The sequence below is a fragment of the Podarcis vaucheri genome (genome assembly GCF_965113315.1).
Source record: "Podarcis vaucheri genome assembly, chromosome: 1".
Lineage (NCBI taxonomy): Eukaryota > Metazoa > Chordata > Lepidosauria > Squamata > Lacertidae > Podarcis > Podarcis vaucheri.
In genome coordinates, this window is record NC_138759.1 from 51,247,415 (window position 1) to 51,270,403 (window position 22,989).

Sequence of the window (22,989 nt, forward strand, 5' to 3'; positions counted from 1 at the left end):
TGGAATTTGCATGTGTGATTCAATCCAAAAGAACATACCTTACAAATTCCCCTCTAAGTCTGAGAAAAAATGTTATCTAGACAAAATACTGAACAGCCAAAGAGATTTTCTTCTTTTTAATTTAGTAAAAAATGATAAAACCAGAAAGTATATTGATGAAAGGTATAACAATTTCTCATAGCTAAGTGACTGGAAATGCACTTCAACAGAAATTGAACACAAACAGCAAATAAATTTGATCTATAAAACTTACCAAATGCTCTCTTACTTAATGTCCAAACACATATTAAATAAACTAATTTCATTATTTTAATCACTGAAGTTGCTTTAACCCTGATAAATACATATATTTTTCTGGTGCCTTATGTACTCTCACACTGCTCTATATTAGCGTGAATTAAATGTTCCTTCAGTAAATCCTACTTTAATTTCTTTCTATTCAAGGACACTTTCTCCATAATTCTTACCTGAAGGTAAGTTATTCTCCTCTGTACCAGCTCTGTCAAATCTTTGGCTTCTTTTTCTCGCCAATCACCTGCTCCATCTGTTTGACTGAGGTAGTACAAATCTGTCATTATTGACCTGTTTTTTAAAAAAGCAAACAAACAACCTTAGTGGCTAACTTAACTAATCAGAAGAATCACTGACAAAATGAAAACTAAATGCTGATTATAAGATCTTAAATTAGGAAATTAAAAAAAATCGATTTCCCTCCACTTCCAGAGCCAAATATCTGTATGTGCACATGTATTCACCTTCAATAAATTTAGCAATCTCAAACTGATTTAAGCAAAATATTTGAACAGTTTAGGATGAGAAAACCAAGCTCATACACATGCACAGACAGAATTGGAATTGATTTCCCCTAAGCACCAAAAACAATATTCATAATAAAACAAATCTTTTGGTGCAGGTAGAGCAACATAATAATCTCTCTTAAAAGCCAAAATGAGTTGCTACAATCAAACATTAAGAAAATATGCATATAGGTTTAATACACAATCTCCCTGCTGTTTAAAGTATTGTGAAAAGTTTTCAGTTTACAGAAAGCAGGCAGAGAGGTGGACTAAAAACCAGTACTCTGATCCATTGAGAATATCAAGGAGAGGTGTTGGCAAAAGAGAAGAACTTATAGGCAGTTAGGTAATCAGCAGGCCAACTCAATATTGTTGAAAAAGACACAAACCATCAGTGCATACTAATAAATTTAGTTCTGAGCAGTAACAAACTCAGACCACTCAATCAATTTTGGGGGGAGGTGACAGACAAAAACCTATGAATGTGTATAATTAAACCCAGAGTTCATAGCTTAGTTAAAAACTACTTGAACGTCACACAAGAAATTGTACCCTAACTAGTATCCATACATTTGTTTCAAGAACAACCAAAAAAGCACTGAAGATACATACAATCTGTATGACAAATGAACAGTTAGAATGGCTGCTCCACAGTAATGAAAGTTCCTTCTCAGCAGGCTTACAAATTCTGAACACATTTTACAAGTGCTGCAGGTTCTTACTATTTGGGCTAAGATACGACTGGGAACCTTTGGCCCTCCAGATGTTGAAGTACAACTCCATTCTGCCCTAGCAAGCAAGGCCAATTGTTAGGGAGTAAAAGAAGTGTAGTTCGGCAACACCTGAAAGGCCACAGGTTCCTCACACCTGTGCTAGACCTTAGCCAACTAGTAATAGACCCCAAACCCCACAAAATTATATCTAAAGCCTCGCCCTTTTTCTCCTAAGCAGTTTCAGAGGGTGCCTTCTTTGCCTTTACTTAGGAATTATTCATGGCTCTCCCATTCATACAGAATGCAAAGAAGGGGTAAAGGTGCTGATACAGACCTGGCTATATTTATTACCTATTTGTTCCAGACAAATTCATGTTTGTTACCGATAAGTAACAGGAAAATATCTCCAGTGATTGTATACTTTTCCTGCCCTTGCATAAATAAAATAAATAAATAAATGGCAGCTGGTCAAATCAACATCCACTCCCTCAAAAAAAATCTCAGTGAAATTCTCTATCACCATGATAGGCTGGGCTGTGTAGTGCTGAGAATAACTTTGAGCACAATACGTCTATGTGCTACTTGCCATGTAACCAACATGTATGGAAGTGGAGTGCATGTCGGAGAATGCCTGATGTGAACTTCACCAGAGCTAAGCCCAGGACAAACACTCTCAATGGGTTAAGGACAGATTCAACTAGGCTTGCACGAAAACTCAGCAGGGCAGCTGCATGGGATTCAAGAGATATCTGTGAATTATCAATAGACTAATATTGCCAAATCCCAGAATGCAAAGAATACATCCTAGAGGAGAATGGCAGAGGAAGGAAAAACAGAATCAAAGCTTAAAGTGACACACAGAGGTCCTTTGGTGATGGCAGCAACAACATTCTCTAAAATTTCCCGGCCAACAATATCCAGAATTACTCAACAGGACTCCCACAAATCTTTGCCATATCCTGCAACTGCATTCCCAACATCTCATAGTATACTGTATCAAATCCAAAATACGAACAGGGCACAATGTTCCCTATCACTCTTTTAGTGGAGGATCAATAATTGCCCAATAAATACAGTTATAAGGTAAAACCAGCATGTCAAAGGCTCAATAAACCATAAGACCCTGAGTGCAACTGAACAGGAATTCATGGTGAGTATCAGCTTTCATGGAGTTACAAAATCTGCTCAAGCAGCCACATAATCTTCATTATAGGGTAGTGCTATCTTTAAAACAAGCATTTTTAAAATCACATTAGGTAAACAAATTAGATGCAATTGGTCCGTTCAATTATTAGAGAATCTCAGGTTATTTTAGGACCTGCACCCCCAAAATTTGTCTGCTATAATCTTAATGCATGATCCATCTCAGGTTCATCAAGCCTTTGGATGCAGAGAGAATGGCACTGGGCTTAGGGCTCTGGTTGCCTTAGTAAATGCAAACCTCAGGAGATGGAACTATAGTTCAATGGTAGCGCACATATTTTGTATTCAAAAGGTCTCATATTCAATGCCTGGCACCACCAATTAAAAGAATCAGATAACAAGTGATGGGTAGGAGTGATGGGAATGTACTCTGCCAGAAATACTGGGCAACGACCAGAAGTTAAGATTGAACTGGGATAGATGGACATGGTCTGACATGGTATGAGACAGTTTCCAATGCTCTCAATGTGCCAGGCCATTATTTAGATATGCCCAGGGGGGGTGTTAAATATGTGTTAGTGTGTAAGTGGAAGTAAGTGGGGATAAATTGAATCTTAGTCTACAAAACTTAGAACAGGTTTGACATCTAAACATTTGCACTGCAGATAAGCTTTCAGCTGTACTTGCTTTCCATTTATACTGAATGAAACAAATAAATCTTTAGTAAAAGCAGGGATTATTGTGTTTAATATATAACATTAAGGTCATCAACATCGGTAGCAAGTACTTCCACCAACTCAGAACTCCAATCTGCATCTGGAGCCAATCACATACATCTGCAAAACATCATAGAAGTATCAGCTTTACAGAAATGACCAGGGTTGTAAATAATGATCCACATGCTATTAACTTTAATGTCAGATCTAGATCAGGCAAATTTAATATGTTCTTGTTGTCAAGGTAAGTGTACAGTTACTGAACATCGAGGTAAACAAATTAATCCAGTTAGAACGCAAGACTGGCAAAAAATATATCATTTTCAGTATTACAGCCGACTTAGATTTGGTTTTATAGCTTATGAGATTTTTGCACCTTGGCAGTTATTCTCAAGATGAAATATACACCCAGAAAGACCACCTCTTTAGCAGTAAACATATCCAAAGAAATCAATTTAGTATAAGGCAACAAATTATATAGCTTTATTTTGTATAACTTTTAACAGGCCAAAGAGGAAATTCCTTAGCATAGTCTCATGAGGCTACCAAAATTTTTGTTATGTGAAATTAAGTTCTCAAGTTTGATTGCAAATATCGTTTTCTATTATTCTCTCTATGTTCCAGAACAAGTAGTATATATAAAGATTGCTAAATGAAAATATAGGTGCCCAAGCCATCAATATTAGAGGAAACATACAAAGTTGAGGAACATGTGGTTCCAAAAAAAAAAGTTTATGACCTTCAGAGTCACAGCTGATTAAGACATCTAATATGCAAGATTCTAAGCAAAACCCATATATTCAAAAAATAAAAGTAACCCCTTCACAACAACAACAAAAAACTGGTCTGTTGGACATTGCCTCAGTCGAGGAGCTCACAATGAAAACGTATCTCCCCATTGTCTATGGAGGCACACTGCTTGGAGGGGTGACAATAGTCCTCAACAGACATTTACTGAACTTTGCAGTACAGAATGATATGCTAAAACACAATCTTAAAACACCCAGTATAGTAAGCCTGCAACTTATATGGCGGTTACATCCCATGGATCGCACCTAAAGACAAAATCACATATTTGCAACACTTGCACTGGCAAGGGCAGAAGGTGGAAGAGTATCTATTTTCTTCTCCATTTTGCTTTTAAAATTTTCTACCTCCCACTGCAAAACTACACCAGCTCCAGGGCTGTGAGGTTTCCCTTGCTTGTCAGGGGAATGCTGAGGGAACAAGAGGACTTTAGATCCCAAGGATCCAGTGTCCCCTGTAACAGTCTTCCAACATGCCACTTTTCTTCTCCTACCTGGAACAGTGAAGGAGCAATGGCAACAGAGCTTTTCATCACCGCACAGGGACCTTGGGGGCATCCCACCCACAGGCTGAGAGAGAAAGGCACAAATATCCAAGAATGCCCCAGATGCCCTCTCAGTTAGTTTAGAACTGCTCCCTTAATTCAGAGTTTAGCTCTATTTAATCCCATACCTTGGTTCTTAAAATCAGCTATGGAATGGTTTGGATGCTTCTGATTACAAACATTTGCCCTAGGGCTTACTGGTGAAGGGCGGGTAATAATAATAGTAGTAGTAGTAAGGAAGACACCACATGGGCCAATATTTTAAAAAATAGATGCTGAAACAAAGAAGAAACACAATCACAACTTTATGCTCTAGTTTCTCTCTATTTTTTACATTTAGAGTTTCTGCATTCATGGCTGGCAATATGGTATTTTATAGTATGACTTTTGTAGAAAGGGTTTGAGAAAGTTTTGTGTCACACATACAGAAAAACCTGGGTGCTGTCAACAAAAGGTCTGAAACAATGACTTGAATCCTAACAAGAGTAAGCAGTGTCCTGCTTGTAGGGGACACTTAATAACAAAATAATAATAAATAAATAAATAAATAATATTATTTGTACCCCACCCATATGACTGGGTTGCCCTAGCCACTCTTGGCAGCTTCCAGCATATAAATTTTTTTTAAAAAAAAACTTCCCTATACAGGGCTGCCTTCAGATGTCTCATAAAGGTTGTATACTTATCTCATTGATATCTGAGGTGGGCACCACTACCAAGAAGACCCCTCTGCCTGGTTCTCTGTAACCTGACTTCTCACAGTGAAGGCCCTTTGTGCTGGATCTCAGTGTCCAAGCTGAATGATGGGTGTGGAGATGGTCCTACAGGTATACAGGGCCAAGGCTATATAGGTCTTAAAGGTCAGCACCAACACGTTGTATTGTGCTCTTAATGGAAGCCAGTGTAGGTATTTCAGGACTGATTTTATATGATCCTGGCGGCTGCTCCCAGTCACCAGTCTTGTTGATTAGTTGTAATTTCCAAGTCGCCTTCAAAGGTAGCCCCACACTGAGCACATTGAAGTGCAGTCCAATCAAGACTTAACCAGGGCATGTACCACTCTGGTAAGACTGAGCAGGCTGGTAGGGTCTCAGCCAGCGTACCAGATGGAGCTGGTAGACAGTCACCCTGGACACAGAATTAACCTGTGCCTTTATGGACAGGTGTGAATCCAAGATGACTCCCAGGCTGCGTACCTTCAGGGGCACAGTTACTTCATTCAGGACCAGGTATTTCCCCACACCAGCCCCCCCCCGTCCCGCAGAAACAGTACTTCTGTTTTGTGAGGATTCAACCTCAATCCGTTAGCTGCCATCCATCCTCCAACTGCCTCCAGACAATCACACAGGACACTTCCCTTCTCCTTCTCATTGAAGCCCCATGTACCTCCCAAAAATCTTATTTCATTGTTCAAGGGACCCATCTACATCCGTGGGGTATAATTCACAGCTAGTACCCTTGAGCCAACCTGCTTCTACTATGAAACCCATTGAGTGTCTACAGTCAATTTCTATGTTGCCTGTGAAGGACAATGTTAACCACTAGGGCTGGGCAATATCTGATTTTCCACATCAGCGATATCTGATTTTCAACATCGTGATATATCACCAGCTAAACATTGCAATATGGTGATATATCACAATGTCTAAAACATGAAAGGTGGACATTAAGATTGCACATGGTGGTGGGGAGAAGAGCAGCCATGAGATCCGCAGGTCGAGGGTAGAGATGGGGCAAATGAGAGAAGGAGTAGACAGCCTTGGAGATCTCTGGGATAGGGGTGAAGATGGGCATATCGTCAAAGGAGCAGGGGCAGCCAAGGTGAAAAAGCAGCTGGTCAACTAAGCAAGGAAAGTGGGGCACAAGGAGGAAAAGAAGGCACTGGGCAGTTAAGTGCCTGACAGCTGGCTGAGGTGAATCATGCAAAGCAGCCAGAGCAGAGAGAGGGTACATCGCAGTTATTGCAAGGTGCCAAAGCCATCAGCAGGAATGAAGAGGAGAAAGGGAGCCAAAAGGGAAGACAGCCAGCCAACCAGAGGGAACCAGCTCCAAGGGAGACCAGTCGGTCTGGCACCTCCTGCTCTCTTCAGATTCCTGAGATCTATGGAGGAAGGGCGGTATACAAATTAAATAATAATAGCACAGCAAAAACTCAGCAGTAGTTGTTATTAGTACCTTTCATGATTACCCAAGTCAGATACAAGTTCATCAATATGCCTTTGGAGTTCACTTCCTTCCAATATTTTAAGTTTCTTCAATTCACTCTGGAGAAAAAACCAAAGCTCCTTGGCTCCATTTTCAATCCGCCTCCTCAATATTTCATGATCTTTTCCTAAGCCCACTAAAAAAAAGGAGAAGGTACAGAATTGTCAACATTAGTTTTTCTCTAGACAGAAAATGCATTTGTAGAATTATGAACAAAATAGTCATATACAAACCATCTCCTGTTTGTTGCTTATAGTTTTCTATCTGTTCTTTGGCCTTTATTAGCTGTTCTTCTAAAGCATGAACTCTTCCTGCAGCAGGGCCCTGATCAATAGGACCTTCTGGTATCCTACAGCAAAATTGAAAGAATTAATCAAATAAGTTTGATTAGTATTACATGCTTTTTGAAAGGATATTCTTGATAATGGACTAGAAAAAATGTGTAGTGTTGTGTTGTGAGTGGCTTTGTCTTTTGTTACAAAACTTAAACAAAAATATAAAAAACCTATGTTATACTCAGAGTAAACCCACTGAAATTAATGAGCCAAACTTAGTCATGTTTATTAATTTTAGTGGGTCTACTCTGAGTGAAACTTAATTGAGTAACAACCCCAATTTCAGCTTATGAGCATTTGGCTCATGAAGGAAGAAATGGGACTATTCTGCTCTCAATCATAGGTGTAGAGATTATTCTGTTGGGAAGCTTGGTTGTTAAATAAATCATGACACAGTGTAGCATGTCATGTGTTGTTGTTCATCTGAGGTTGTATTTCCCTAATTTTAAGACCCGCTAAGGAATAGATGATTGCTATTATGTCTTCATATGTGAAGCACAGAATTCAAATAGGGTGCACTTTCTTTTTCCCATGACTGCAGATCTGTTGCCTGGTATATGCTGTACAATTTTAAATTAACCTTATATTGCCATAGTTAACTGCAGTAACTTGGGTGCACCAACCAAAAGAAGAATATGGGTAAGGTCTGCTTTAAAGCGAGATACCCCAGACCTTTTTTTTTTTATTACTAGTTATTCATGTTTTTTTTAAAAAAAGAAATACAATACTGATGCAAAATCCTTCCTCAAAAGTAGAGGTGGACATTGTACATCTCACAAGGTACTTCCAAAAGTTAGGGGGGTCAGGAATCTGGATTTCTCCCATACTTGATTTTCAATTAAAAGATATACTTTGTGACCCTAATGTAAGATTTACAGGTTAGCTAACTCTTGGCTGATATTATGCTCTATTTATGTACCTAATACCCAACAAGAACAATTTCTGGATGAAACTTTTTACATTGCTGCTGCACTCATTTACACACTGAGGTGAAGTGGTGATAGTGACTTAAATCTTCCTTCCAGTAGCACCTTAAAGACCAACTAAGTTAGTTCTTGGTATGAGCTTTCGTGTGCATGCACACTTCTTCAGATACACTGAAACAGAAGTTGCCAGATCCTTCTATATAGTGAGAAGGTGGGGAGGGGAGTTACTCAGAAGGGTGGTGGGAATGGGAGATAGGCAGATAGCTGAGAGAGCCTGTTGACGACTCTTAACGACTGTCTCCCTGCTTATTTAACTTATATGCAGAATTCATCATGCGAAAGGCTGGGCTGGATGAATCCCAAGCCGGAATTAAGATTGCCGGAAGAAATATCAACAACCTCAGATATGCAGATGACACAACCTTGATGGCAGAAAGTGAAGAGGAATTAAAGGACCTTTTAATGAGGGTGAAAGAGGAGAGCGCAAAATATGGTCTGAAGCTCAACATCAAAAAAACGAAGATCATGGCCACTGGGCCCATCACCTCCTGGCAAATAGGAGGGGAAGAAATGGAGGCAGTGAGAGATTTTACTTTCTTGGGCTCCATGATCAGTGCAGATGGTGACAGCAGTCACGAAATTAAAAGACGCCTGCTCCTTGGGAGAAAGGCGATGGCAAACCTAGACAACATCTTAAAAAGCAGAGACATCACCTTGCCAACAAAGGTCCGTATAATAAAAGCCATGGTTTTCCCAGTAGTGATGTATGGAAGTGAGAGCTGGACCATAAAGAAGGCTGATCGCCGAAGAATTGATGCTTTTGAATTATGGTGCTGGAGGAGACTCTTGAGAGTCCCATGGACTGCAAGAAGATCAAACCTCTCCATTCTGAAGGAAATCAGCCCTGAGCGCTCACTGGAAGGACAGATCGTGAAGCTGAGGCTCCAATACTTTGGCCACCTCATGAGAAGAGAAGACTCCCTGGAAAAGACCCTGATGTTGGGAAAGATGGAGGGCACAAGGAGAAGGGGACGACAGAGAATGAGATGGTTGGATGGTGTTCTTGAAGCTACCAGCATGAGTTTGATCAAACTGCGGGAGGCAGTGGAGGACAGAAGTGCCTGGCGTGCTCTGGTCCATGGGGTCACGAAGAGTCGGACACGACTAAACGACTAAACAACAACAACTGTAATAGGTCTTACAGGAAAAGGCAAGGGGTGAGAAGGTGAGAAATGGTTTAGTCATGTATAGTGAGATAAGAATCCAATGTCTTTGTTCAGCCCAGGTCTTTCCATGGTTTTAAGTTTGGTAATGAGTTGTAATTCAGCAGCTTATCTTTCCAGTCTATTTCTGAAATTCCTTTGTAGTAAAACAGCTACTTTGAGATCTTGTATAGAATGTCCTGGGAGATTGAAGTGTTCTCCTACTGGTTTCTCTGTTTTGTGATTCTTGATATCAGATTTATGTCCGTTTATTCGCAGGACATTCTATACAAGATCTCAAAGTAGCTGTTTTACTACAAAGGAATACCAAGAACTAACTTAGTTGGTCTTTAAGGTGCTACTGGAAGGAATTTTTTTATTTTGACTATGGCAGACCAACACGGCTACCTATCTATGACTTAAATCTTGTACTCAATGATTATTTTGTTAAAAGCAGAACATCTCACCTATCACAAAACCCATGTAAACAGTCTTTTAAAAAATATCCTACACATTACATAAACATGATTACTTTGATGCTTTGCACATAGCTAATCCAGAACTAAGAAACTATACACATATGTCAGCAAGATACAAAAATTATGCCAGATTGGATTATTTATTAATCACAGAAGGCCTTGACTCTCAGGTTCATAACTCATGAGATTGGTGGTCTTAATATCTTAATATCTCAGACAATACCCCTCTTATCACCAGAATTCAATGGGGAGTGCACAGACCTTAAACCTTCTGTGGGAAATTAGACCCCCGGATATATATTTACTAGAGAGAAACTTCTTAAAGCAGAGATTTTCAACCAGTGTGCCATGGAACCCTGGGGTGCCTTGAATAATTGACAAGGGTGCTGCAGCCAAAACTGGCCTCCATCCCTCTTTCTTTCCTTCCTTCCCTCCTCTGATGCCCTCTTGTGTCTCTACCTCCCAAAGGCTTGCATGGTTGTTTGTTGCAGCAGCTGTGGCTACAAACTCCCCAGGTGAATGGTGCCTCTGGGGCTGACCAAGGTGTGCTGGTTGCCAGGAACTGAGGCAGCCTCAGAGTAAGCATGCATGTGGGTGAGTGAGCCCAGCCAGCCAGTCCACCAGCCCTTGCTGTTGGGAATGGATGGACACAAGTGAGAGGCCGGGCGGGCGGGCAGGCCAGCAGGTGCCACACTGGCCTTTCTTGTGCTTGCTGTGTGAAATGCCTGCCTGGGAACTGAGTGCCCAGCGCTGAAAGGGACCTTTTCCACCATGCACTGCTGCTTCCCAAGGTCAGCAAGCTGCTGGCCTCACGTTCACCCTCGGCCATTCTCCATTGGGCCACTAAGGCTGGGGGTATCCTCTTCCCAGGCCACTGTGGAGCAGTGTGGGAAGGCACCTCTCTTTGGGGAGGGAGGCGCAGCTGCTGTCCAGAGGACTTCCAAGGAGAGAAAAAAGGGAACACTCCACAAGGGAGGGGTTTTTGAAAAGGGTTGAGGGGTTGTGGCTCTGCAGGCAAGGAGCGACATAATGGAGCTTCTTGGGCTCAGAGCACATCTCCCCACAGGGGAGCCCCAGAAAGAATGTAATTGGTCAAGGGAGCCATAGACTCAAAAGGTTGAAAACCTCTGCCTTAAAGAGATTCCTGATTTTTTAAAGTTTAATGGTACAGTCATACCTCGGGTTACGAACGCTGTGGGTTGCGCGTTTTCAGGTTGTGGACTGCGCCAAACCCGGAAGTACCAGAGCGGGTTATTTCCAGGTTTTGGCGCTCGCACATGCGCAGAAACACAAAATGACATCACGCACAAGCCCAGAAGCACAGAATCGCGTCACACGTGTGCGCAGATGCGGCGCTTCAGGCTGCAAGCACTGTGGGTTGCGAATGTGCCTCCCGCATGGATCATGTTCACAACCAGAGTGTACAGAAAACTTTTTTTAAAAAAAGAGCAGAACCTAGATCTCTAGAAATCCCACAGGCATTTATTTACTTCAGAAGATAAAGCAATATTATTAGGAATTCAACAACAAAAATTCTGCCCTCCTAGTGAAACAAGTACATATAGCAAGCAAAATGAGTAATGCACTGTTAAAAGGCAAAAGGTGGGGAGAAACCTATAGACAAAAAGAAATTTTGGAGGAATTTTAAATATATATATACAGAACTCTATGACACTGAACCATTGGATTCCCAAATCTTCACAAAACTCCTAGGAAAAAAATGTAATTCCAAAATTTAACCAGACTCACCAGGAATCATTAGATCAATCTTTTACTCTAGCAGAAATCCAAAATGGCTTCAAAAATATGAAGCTCCACAATGCTTCTGGTCCCAGCAGATTCATTAGCCTTCCCTTCTGAAATTGTTTATTGACATACAGAATAGAGGCCAAATTCCTTAAACTATTTCATTGATTAATGCGGCTGCTTAATTATTTACAGGCATATTGGCCAGTAGGCTTTCAAAAAAATTTCCCAACTATGTCTACCATGATCAAGTCGGATTCATAAGGCAAAGATCCACAGCCTTCCCTATTATAGAAGGGTTCTCAATACAATTTTTGGAGTCAATCACATCCAGAATCTACTGTTCTTCTGATGCTGAACACAGCCAAAGCATTTGATTGTTTAAATAGGCAATATCTCTACGTTCTTTTGGTATTAGCACATCTTGGGCTGATATGCTTGATGGTCAGGAAAACCAGCTAATAGTATTGTTTAAAGATAAACTGAAGGAGGGGAAGAATACTGCTCTGAACTCCTTGGAGAAAGGGCAGGATAAAATGCAATAAAATGAAGCCACAAGCATTAAAATCAAGAGAATACATATTTAAAAGCATGGTCTTTTCGATCATATTGTAAAAATATATAAATGTAACACTAGATTTAACATATAATGAGCACAATGCAGAAAGCTAAATGGCAGAGGAAAAAATTCTGCTTGTGCATGCTAGTCATGTAAAAGCTATATGCCAAATTAGTGGCATGAAACTTTTGCATGCAGAACTTTCTCTATAATTATCCTGATTTTCTAAAATCTTGTACAGATTACGTGTGTTATGCAGAAAGCTACTCTTGAATTAAAGAGTGTTTCTTCATGTGGAAAAATATCACTGGGTAGTGGCTAGTACAGAAATGTTAAATTAATTTGTCTCTTTTGTAAGCACTTGAAGAAAAACTTTATTCCTTCTCTGCATAGAGATACAAGATTTCCATAAATTTTAAAGCTATGAAAATATATCACTTTTCACTTTTTATGGGGGCGGGGGAAGCCTTTTAGATTTGACTTTCTTATCAAAGCCAAACAACATTATTGCTTTAGATTCATAAAAGCATCATTTGTAACCATAGAAAACTAATATTTTACATATTTATAAAATGTACAGCGCTACTTGCTTTCAAGCAGTTCCAAATTAAATCAAATGTCGCCCTAACCCCAAGCAATGAACACCTAGTTTGGCAGTCTCATGAAGATGGCAGTACCCTCTGCAGAAATGAATCTTAAATCAGAGTGGTGCATTAGGTCTGAAGTATATACATAGGAACCGTCATTCTCTAATGCTATATGGCATTGTCTTACATAAAGTATTCGCACCACATATGGAGTGGAGAATAGCTTTCCTTTTTTATAAAAATAAATAAATCACTAATTACAAAACGTTTTTCAAATTTCCTTCAGTGGTGCCCCAAATTAAAAGCATTCTTGGGGGAAAACAGAAACTACGAACACACACACACACACACACACACACACACTTTACATCTCTATTCCTGTCCCCCATCACGCGTAAGATATTAAGGCTGAGGTACATGTTACGTACAGCTCTATGGCTCTTCCGTTATCAATGGAAGCAGCTGCAGACAAACAGGGAAGGACTTTGAACAGACTAATGGATGGGAAAGATGGCATGGATTAGCCCCTCCCCCCCCATTCCTCTGCTCATTTAAGACACCTGCAGCTATTTTCCCAAGACACTGCCCTTGGGGACAAGAACCATGAACTACAAATCTAGTCCGGCTCTTACTCAGACTCATAGTACTAGTAATATACTAGTACATCAGGGCTGATGGGGTGTGTGGGAATATATTTTAAGTAGTGCTATCCCCAAAACCACCTCTTTTGTAGGGAAATTCCTGTTGCAAACCCTGCTTTGGGCAGTGAGGTATGTTATATATGACAACAAGAAAAAATGGTCTCATGGAAACTAAATGCTGAATATTGCCAGCTGAGTCTGTGGCTGAACTGAAGCAGTAGTCAGTGGCAGTGCCTGGATGGCTAAATGCAAGAGTTGAGTAGTTTTGACCACTGAGGTGCTCTAATCTCTAAGATGCCTGGGTGAGGGGCAGAGGAAAGCAGCATATAGTAGCATCATAGCCGCATGGAGACTACTGCTGCAACTCCCAGTCATTTCATTTTAAAGGTGATCCAATCATCTCCTGCATAGCAGGGTCCTGAGGACAGCTATGATGCTTTTTAAAAATGCAGTCCCCTCTCCCCAACACTTTCTTTTTTAAATCTAAAGCAAGCCACCATTCACTGAAAATTCTTGGGAAAATTTTCTCCTTTCCACAGATACACTCTGAAACTCAGTCCACAGCTGGGTTCAGCTAAAGATGTTCTCTACCCTCAAAACTGAGCTAAAAATCTAATATTTAACTAGAAAGTGAGAGAAGTATCAGACTGTTCAGTCTTCTGTTGCAACACAATTCAGCCCCCAGCAGAATACTATCATCTGCGTGCAACCTTCAACTGACAGGAATCATCCTCATTTGAGAAAAGCAATCATGCAACACTTTATGCTGCAGGGTTGTTTTTCTTGCCAGGATACTCAATGTCTTCGGGGGACCCTCAGAAAACCTACCATTCCCTTTTTACTTATAAAACCCAAGTGTCTACACATTTACAAATCCTTACAATAGATCCCATTTCTATGGATATCAATTTTGGAATGGACATTTGAAGTTCTTCACAACCTGCTTACTATTTTACCAACATGAAAAAATCATTGTTCATTGCATGTTGGGCTACCTCACTATATATATATTTCAATTCCATTTATTAACATGTTCAGGTTCTTTTACAGGTTCTGATGGACCAAGTAGGTATAGTAAAAAAGTTATTTATTACTACCCTTTCTGTTCCATATGTTAGCCAGGTACATGATCCTGAGACAATGACTACCAAACATGGCATTTCCCACTTCTAAAGAGTCCAACATTTGTATCTAGCAGGTATGGGGAATAAAACCAGGTGTCTCTTATATCCCAGTCTCTTACCCTCCTGTACTGGCTTAAGGAAAGGACCTTGGTACTGAAAAATCAGTTTCGCTCAGGATGATTCAAACGTTAAGCTGGGGTGGGGGCAAAAACCTGCACTGAGTCTCCAAGCCATGATAACTGGAAGATAATCTAACAGAACTATTTCTTCAAGTAAAAAGAATGTAAGCAAGTATGCTGGGGAAAACAGACTGTCTATCATAAATTGTTGATTAGAGGGAGATAAAGCCCCAAGGAGGCCTATGCAGAGCTTATCTGAAGCCGAGGGCAGGAGTCTTGTTAGAATAAAGTTATAAACTCAAGCAAAAAAGCAGCCAGTGCCTGGCAGGCTTAGCCCTCTGAGGCCCAGTGCAAGTGTACCTGGCTGTGCCCCTCCTCTCCACGGGCCTGGCCCTAAGTACTGGAGAAAGTTAGAATTATGGGTTACAGTTTTTACCTGAGATTAATGGATCTTAAAAGGAACATTAAAGTTGCACTATCCCCAAACTTCCACCATCAGCTTCCACAAATATAATACAAACAGCCAACTACTATACCACCACACCACCTCCTTCAACCTCAGAAAAGACACATGCCAGGACAAAAAAGTATTTTGTCCTTTACATTAACAAAGAGAAAATGCAACTTCAGTACAGTATACCCGCATTGAGAAAGTTTTTATCAACTTACCTGAGAGACTCTGCCATTCGTCGTAAGTCTTCATTTTGCTGTTTTAATCGTTCAAGTTTTGCTAATATCTTTGATAGTTCACGACTAGAATGGTCTGGGTGTTCATTGTCTCGTACTAAGTGTCCGCCTATGTAAAACAGCAAGGTCCCCCAAGCAAAAAGGATGAGCATAATCCAACGCCAGGAGCCAGTCCATGGCCGCATTTTCAGAAGTTCTATCCACTACCAAATAGTTTTTGTTCACAAAGCAAACATTGTAACTCCTCAATCAGTACAAAGATTCCAAGGTTTCTGTGTCTTTGATTCACCACATTGTGCTTCTCACAGCATTTCTCCAACAGTAAAACTGTAAAACAATTATCACTGAAGATGCACAATCCAAGTTCTAATGTCACAGATGTTTTGTTTTTATAGTCTGTGGGGAAAGAAACAAAATGAAGTTACATTTTGTGATTTAAAGCTAGTAACATATATTGAGGTAAAGCTTAAATGAGTTGGTGTTGAATTTCAAGTCAGTTAATAGCATTATAATGTTTCAGCAACTTGCAAAGGAATAGTCTCTTAGCAACTGCATGTATAGAAATGACAAAAAACACTAAAAAGTAGCACATTTGTTTACACAGTGCTGTTTTGAACTTTAGAAAACTGCAACTAAATCGTAAGAGACCTTATGCAGCAGATTTGGATTTATTCTTTCTTGCAAGACAATACACTTGTAAGTGGAATGGATACTACTTATAACACATAATGTATTTTCTTCTCTTTGAGCAAACTTAATAGCAACTTCAGAAGTTTTAGTTCTCTTATACTGGTCTTGATGCCTTGCTTCTGCCATGCTGCTAACAAAAGAAGCCATGCATTGACTTTTTGAGGCATTTCAACTGAGGCTAGGGGCTTGCTTCACTCCAAACCATTCATAAACAGAAGCCACAGTTTGTCCTCATTCACATTAAATCATAGTTTATTTTGAAAATGAACCAAGTCAATAACATCATCTTATTGCAGAAGAGCCCTTGTAAAAATCAGGGTAAAAGAGCAAGATAAAGGTGACATCCATTCCAAAGATTTTCTTCCACTTCCACAAGAGCTGTGATTCACAGAAGCATAACAACTGGTATAATTAACTACCCACACCCCCTGCAAAAACCAAAACCAAGGGTAATCAATAACCAGGGCCTGAAAAAGAAGGACCCTCTAGACCCAGTTATCATGCAACTTTGAACCAGTATGCACAATCATTTGCAGGAGTTCTCTGTTAAAAGCCCTGCATTCAAATGCCTAGCACTATGGCATTACAGCAGTAGTCTGTGTTGTAATTCTGATTGACTATCCTTCATTGTTTTTCTGCAGCACTATCCATATAATTCACATGCAGGACAATAATGGCCTCCATGTTCCATTACATCCTCAGTTGAGAGGCCCACTACATCAGCCAGAATCTTAAAATAGACAATCTGCACTATGTATTTCACAGCCTTACTCTAGTCATACACGCATACACAGTATTAAATCAGAGTCTCGATGTGTTAAGTATGTAGTAACTTCCCACTTCTTTGTCTACCTTATATTTCACCTCCTGTAGTTTAACTCCCAATGCTTTTTGGCACTGTGTGAGCTTTCACTAGCCCCTTACACAGGCAGTCATGGAATAGTAGCAGCTTTTTTCCTTCTACTTACCATTTTTGGAATGGAAGTCTAAACAGATAAAGGAAGGTGGTTAATACTTAACAAGACGTACTTAGGTCACTAAACTGGCTATAACCCCAGAAAACAGACGTAAGCAACAGATCACACTAAAAAGGAGAAATCATTTTTTCTTGATACAATAAAATGTTAATCGACTAAAAACATAGCATTTCAGAATTACAATCTTTCTTTAGTTCTGAAAGCACACCACTACTGTTATTATCTTGCATTTTTATGCTGTGAACTACCCTGAGATCGACAGATGAAGGGCAGATACAAATTTAATTTAATAAACAAACAAACAAAAACAACATTAATGTTTAAAAGTAAATGAAAGCATTATACTTGCTTTCAGTAACAACTTTGCAAAATTTTTAAAAAGATGTAGCCAGAATGAATCCATGTGTCAAGCAACTACAGCAAAACATTTGCTGCCTCCGAGGTTGCCATCACAGTGCAATCTTGTAAGACCTGGGGCTCAAAACTCACACCAAGTAATTCAAAACTCCTGTGTTTTTATTTTGAGATCTACTTTCTTACTAAAACCACAAGCTCTTATTAGGACATAAATATATAGTTGCTTTGGAGAACAGTTGGTGAATGTTCTCTTAGAATTCAAAATTCTATGATAAAAAATCCATATTGTATCCATGATATCCTGTTGCAAAATTATTGGGTGCTTTAAAATCGAAGCAAAGCATAAAACTTTCCACTTCAAATTTGAAGTAATTTAAACAAGGAAGAATCTAGAGCATAAAATGTATTCATTCCAGCATTAAGAATTAAGCATTAAGCAGCATGCTACAAACACAAAATCATAATTAAAATGATATTACACACACTTGTATAAAATCATTAAAATAGTTGACAGTAAACCCTTATACAAGTGATGCCATACTGGACAAAGCAACAATAGCTACTACCTACTGTATATCAGTATGTCAAACCAACCTACAATGTCAGATTCAGTTTGCAGTTTTCCTGCTTGGCCACTTGGGGACACTGTGATACCACACATTCAGCTGGGTGCCTCCCCCATCACCACCCATCCTAGCATAAGATGCAGCAACTGAATGATGTCACGTGCTAATTTATTCAAAACTTTCATGCCAGTGTTTTACTTCATCATCCAGCCAAAGCCTGTAACCAATTTCCCTACTCCTTACATGGCAATTTATTAATTTCTGTAGTCACTATTCCTGAGATGGCAACCTACCCACCCTTTTACTTCTCAGGCACAATACAAGCTAAATAATTTGGGCTCTTAGGAGACCAACTCTTCATACATATCAGCATTATCTCTGTAGGCAACCAAGCAAAGCCTTGGCATGCTCCTTCAAGGCACAATTAACAGCGTGGTGTTATCTGCCTCTATACCCTTGTTTTGTAATCCCTTCCACAGAGGTCCGCCCAGACACAAATGGAATTCTCCCAGAAGCAAGTGAGACTAGACCTGTGTTCAAACTCCTGCTCAGATATGCAGTTCATCTTTGTGGAACAAGACTCTCTCTATTCCGCACTTACTATGTTAATATTTTATATAGTTCTCATGAGTCTCACAAGCTGCTCTGAGCTCCTTGGGGGGGGGGAGTTCTTGTTAATAAATGCAAGGAGGAGTAAAAGCTCATCTACGCATACAGATCAAGCAGTGTGCATTTTCTTGGATTATGCCACTTGGACTAGTCTGAATGCCTGAATGCTTATAGGAGGCAAGGGGGAGAGAAACTACTCCCTGCATGCATATACAACTGAGAAAGCTAGCCTATAACCCTTCTCTCAAACTTACGGGCTTTCTACATGCAAAAAATACTTTCCTCAGAGAGCATTTATACATGTGGCTTTATTATTTATTTAATTTATATATTTCCATTCTATCCCATGGGCTCAGAGGGGGTTATGTCAATTCTTCTAAATGCTAACCCCTCTCCACAGTGGCTCACAAGCAAGGATTCTATTTGTCTATGTTCATCTATATAACTGTTAAGAAAGTAATTGATTCCAATATCCAAGGTACTGACAGAAATACTCAAAAATGATCCACTTCATTTGCTTTCATATTATTGTTATTGTTATTGCTAGTTATTTATTAAATTTATATACCACCCTATACCCGCAGGTCTCATCTATAACCCCGCATGCTCCTACTACAGGGGGCGGGGGCAAGAAGAGTATGAAAATGCGGCATTTTAACCATTCACTTAAAACTTATGTCAATGAAGTTTACTTAATAGCCAGCACCGAACAATTCAAGCCATGCAAAGAACAGAACAGTGGCTTGCTAAAGTTTTCTTGTTCTCTCTGAACTAGGCAAACTTTCCAGAGCAACATTTAGTAGTAGTAGTAATAGTAATAATAATAATAATAATAATAATAATAATAATAATAATAATATCTTTATTGTTGAAATCCAAGACATGGACATTTGCAATTCAAGACGTCATGAAAGTAATTACAAAAAAGCCCAAGAAAACCATTTTATCATATTTCCACTACTGAGAAGGCCTTCTGTCTGGTTCCCTATAACCTCACTTCTCACAGTGAGAGAACCTCCAAAAGACCCTCAGTGCTGAACCTCAGTGGGCTAAACGATGTGGGTAGAGGTCCTCCTTCAGGTATACAGGGCAGGAGATAAAAATAACAAGAAAAAGGGTACAGCCAAGCATAGCCTAGTACAAATAATATCTACTCTGCAAGAATTTTAGATGACCATGTGAGCAATATTCTAAACTTCATAAATATAGAAAGCCTTGTCAGTCATTAGTTTTAATAAGCATGCTATATAGATAATAATCACAATGTTATAATTAATTCTGCTCAAATTAAAACTAAAGCAGTGCACTTTAAAATTCTCTTACTTACTTCCTGAAAATAGGAAACTGACATTATATGTGGGGCAGGGACTACTTCTCTTTGATCCAGCTGTGAATTTAACAGCTTAATAATGTGATAATTTGAGTAAATTCTGTGAACAGCAACAACTAATTGTTGTGCAACTCATATTGAATAGGCACAAATTTGGTGGAAATTTAATATTTCATGGGTTAAGGTATACATTTTCCAAAAAAAACATTGCTTAAGCATTTATTTCATGTCCATCTTCTATGCAAATAAGAGTAACCTGCTTTGGACAATTTAAGTTTGCATCAGAAATTTAACTAATGTCCAACAAAATGTCCTGGGGAATAATTTGATTTAACATCTTTATTCTTGTGTCCCGTCATCCAGTTTAGAGAGATTGTTTCAGAGTTATTCACTAACATTTTTTGTTTTAACCACTCAAAATCACTCTGACATCAGCAAATCCGGCCACCTCATTGCTTACCCCTCACTCTAGGCCATTTATGCCAGTTAAAAAGCATTGGCTCTAATACAAAGTCCTCCTACGGAGATCCCATGTCAGGAAATCTTGCCTCTCAGAAGAAACTGGCTACTCTCCAGGCACCCGGCTTGATCTCCTGTTGACCTCCCTGTCTGCATTCCCGAGCAGGATCCAGGCTAGGTCACGATCGGGGATCCTCCTCCAACGTGAGAAAAACACACCACTCTTCCCTGCCCCCAGGCAGGGGAAAGAGATAGACAGAAATGTATTTACATGCCTTTATTTCTGTCTTTGCAGCGTTACAGAGAAACACGTCAGCTCTCTTCAAACTCCAACAGCGGAGAGACAAACTCCACCTCCTGTACTTCCTGTACAGCTCAAATTACACTCTGAGCTAAATCCGGTGCTCAGCACTGTGAATAGACAGTTCCCACGGAACAGTCCCAACATTCCCATTATGTTTTGCTTTCATGCTAGCAGCTGCTCGCGGCCGCATTGCTTCTATATCGTAACATCCCACATGTTGTGCAGTGTTCGAAATTCCCCATGCGCCAAGCACATTTTGCTACTGGTGTGGGTCCAATTGCGACTATACGATTTGGTGACTGACATCTCCATCAAGTCAGCAGACTCGCATGCAATCCTCCATCATCACATTAAGGAAATTAAGCACAGGGATGAGTACACATATAGTTGTCTGTGCTGCAGCCTTTCCACACACCACCCAAATGAAACTCACAAAGCACAGTTAAAAAACCTCTGCCTTAGTCCAATAATTAATATCATTTCCATTTCTACTTTGTGTGTTTCTCCTTCTTGAATACTGGGACAAATGAACTGCTGTTAGAGCAAGATACAGTACAGTCAAGTAATGTAGATGAGCTAACAGAATCATAGGATCGTAACATTGGAAGGAATCCTGAGGATCATTTAGCCCAAAACCCTGGCAAGTAGACATTCTGTTGTGGCGACTGTAACCTAGGTTTAAGGAGCCATTTGATGCCTAATTTATATATCTGAGTTTCTGACACAGGTTACATTCCTCCATTAAAAAAACTGTCTGTTTATTCCTCCTTGCACCTTCTTGTTCTTTACCAACTCATAAAAGGAAGTCTCATCTTATTCCATGACTGCTAAGTTTGCTCAGCAACCTTTGCTGAAAAGTTGCAATAACTTTTTTGAAACTCCAGATAAATACCAGATTATACCTATACATGTGCACACTCAAAAAAACAAGCTTAGCGAGACAGAATTTAACTTTGCCCTGTTAATTCTTTTCCAGCAAAGAATTGTTCTTCTATATACTCAACAATTTTATCTTTTTATAATGTGTCCCACCAAGTTACCAGGAACAGACACTCACATAATTGGATTTTAAAGGGGGGAGGAGAGAAAGAATTGTACAGTAGGAAGGGACCACAAGGGTCATCAAGTCCAAACCCCTGCACTGCAATAATCTTTTTGCCCAACATGGGGATCTGTGACCTTTAAAAAAATGGTGGCTTATTAGCTGCAGTTCTCTGGGAAAGAGACCATACTCAGTGGCATGTTATGCATTTTTGTTAGAAGATCAGCAATTTCACATTAGATTTCTTTAAGAATTGTAAGATGGGTACCATCTGGACTTGGTGATTTGTCATTTTCAATTTGTCAATAAAGTCTAGAACTTACTCCCTAGTTTGTTCTTGGCTTACCACTCACAATTTGTTTGGGAGAAACAAGCCATGAACTCAGATTTAAACATGACAAGTCAGACTCTGGCCTGATTCATTTGCAGCACAGCAGCAGGAGGAATAAAATAGGAGTGCCACAGGAACGTCAAAACAATGTGTACCAAATTGTCTTAAGTTATTGTTTAATGTGGAATGTTCTACCCAGGTGCCATCTGGTGATATCTCTATCAGGTTTTAGGCACCAGGCAAATAACTTTCTCTTTACCTGGGCTTCTGGCCCTTGTGAAAGTGGTATTGTGGCCTCTTTTAGTGGGGCTGGACTTTTTGCCCTGCCTTTTGTTTAGCTGTATTTTTAGCCTCTTAATTTGTATTGTTGTATTTTATTTTTGTTCTCAAATGGTTTTAAGTCACTTTGGATTACTTTTTAAGAAAAGTGACTAACTAATACTGATGGTACCATGATTTGCAACTTGGGCCATTATGTGAGCACACCGTGACCAGTTTTCCATCACCCAAGCTGCAGCGCTGGCTCAGAATAGCTCTGAATCAAGTCTACAATATCAATAAACTCCAGGAGTGGCCAAGGGTAGAAGAAGCGGAAATTAGAGAAATAGTTAAAAATTTTAAATCGGGGAAATCTCCTGGGCCAGACGGTCTACCAATAGAATTATTCAAGACCTATATAGATTGGTGGGCAGAACCCTTAGCTCAATTGTTTACTCTCATAGACAAAGATGGGATCATACCTGAGATATGGTTAAGATCAATAATTATCCCAATCTTTAAAAATGGTGACCCAAAAGAACCAAGGAATTATAGACCGATAAGCTTATTATCAGTGATAGGGAAAATCTACGCTAAGCACCTTTTATCTAAACTCCTTACCTGGATGAAAAATCTAAATTTACCAGGGAAAGAACAAATAGGTTTCTCCAAAGGTTGCTCTACATTAGACCACTGCCTTATACTTATGCATTTGGTTGAAAAATATAGATCCCAA

At 39.6% G+C, this 22,989-nt stretch overlaps 1 protein-coding gene across 2 annotated transcripts in view; it reads right to left on the minus strand.

The window, feature by feature from the left end:
- FUT8 (fucosyltransferase 8) overlaps nucleotides 1-22,989 on the minus strand; it is a 94,351-nt gene that overhangs the window by 39,867 nt on the left and 31,495 nt on the right. For both annotated transcript variants that reach the window (XM_082225165.1, XM_082225166.1), the window contains exons 2-5: nucleotides 15,313-15,726; nucleotides 7,159-7,274; nucleotides 6,896-7,061; nucleotides 468-582 (exon numbers count right to left, since the gene is read on the minus strand). In XM_082225165.1, the coding sequence (XP_082081291.1) occupies nucleotides 468-582; nucleotides 6,896-7,061; nucleotides 7,159-7,274; nucleotides 15,313-15,515 (600 nt within the window). In that variant the 5' untranslated portion in view covers nucleotides 15,516-15,726. The remainder of the gene's footprint in view (nucleotides 1-467; nucleotides 583-6,895; nucleotides 7,062-7,158; nucleotides 7,275-15,312; nucleotides 15,727-22,989) is intronic.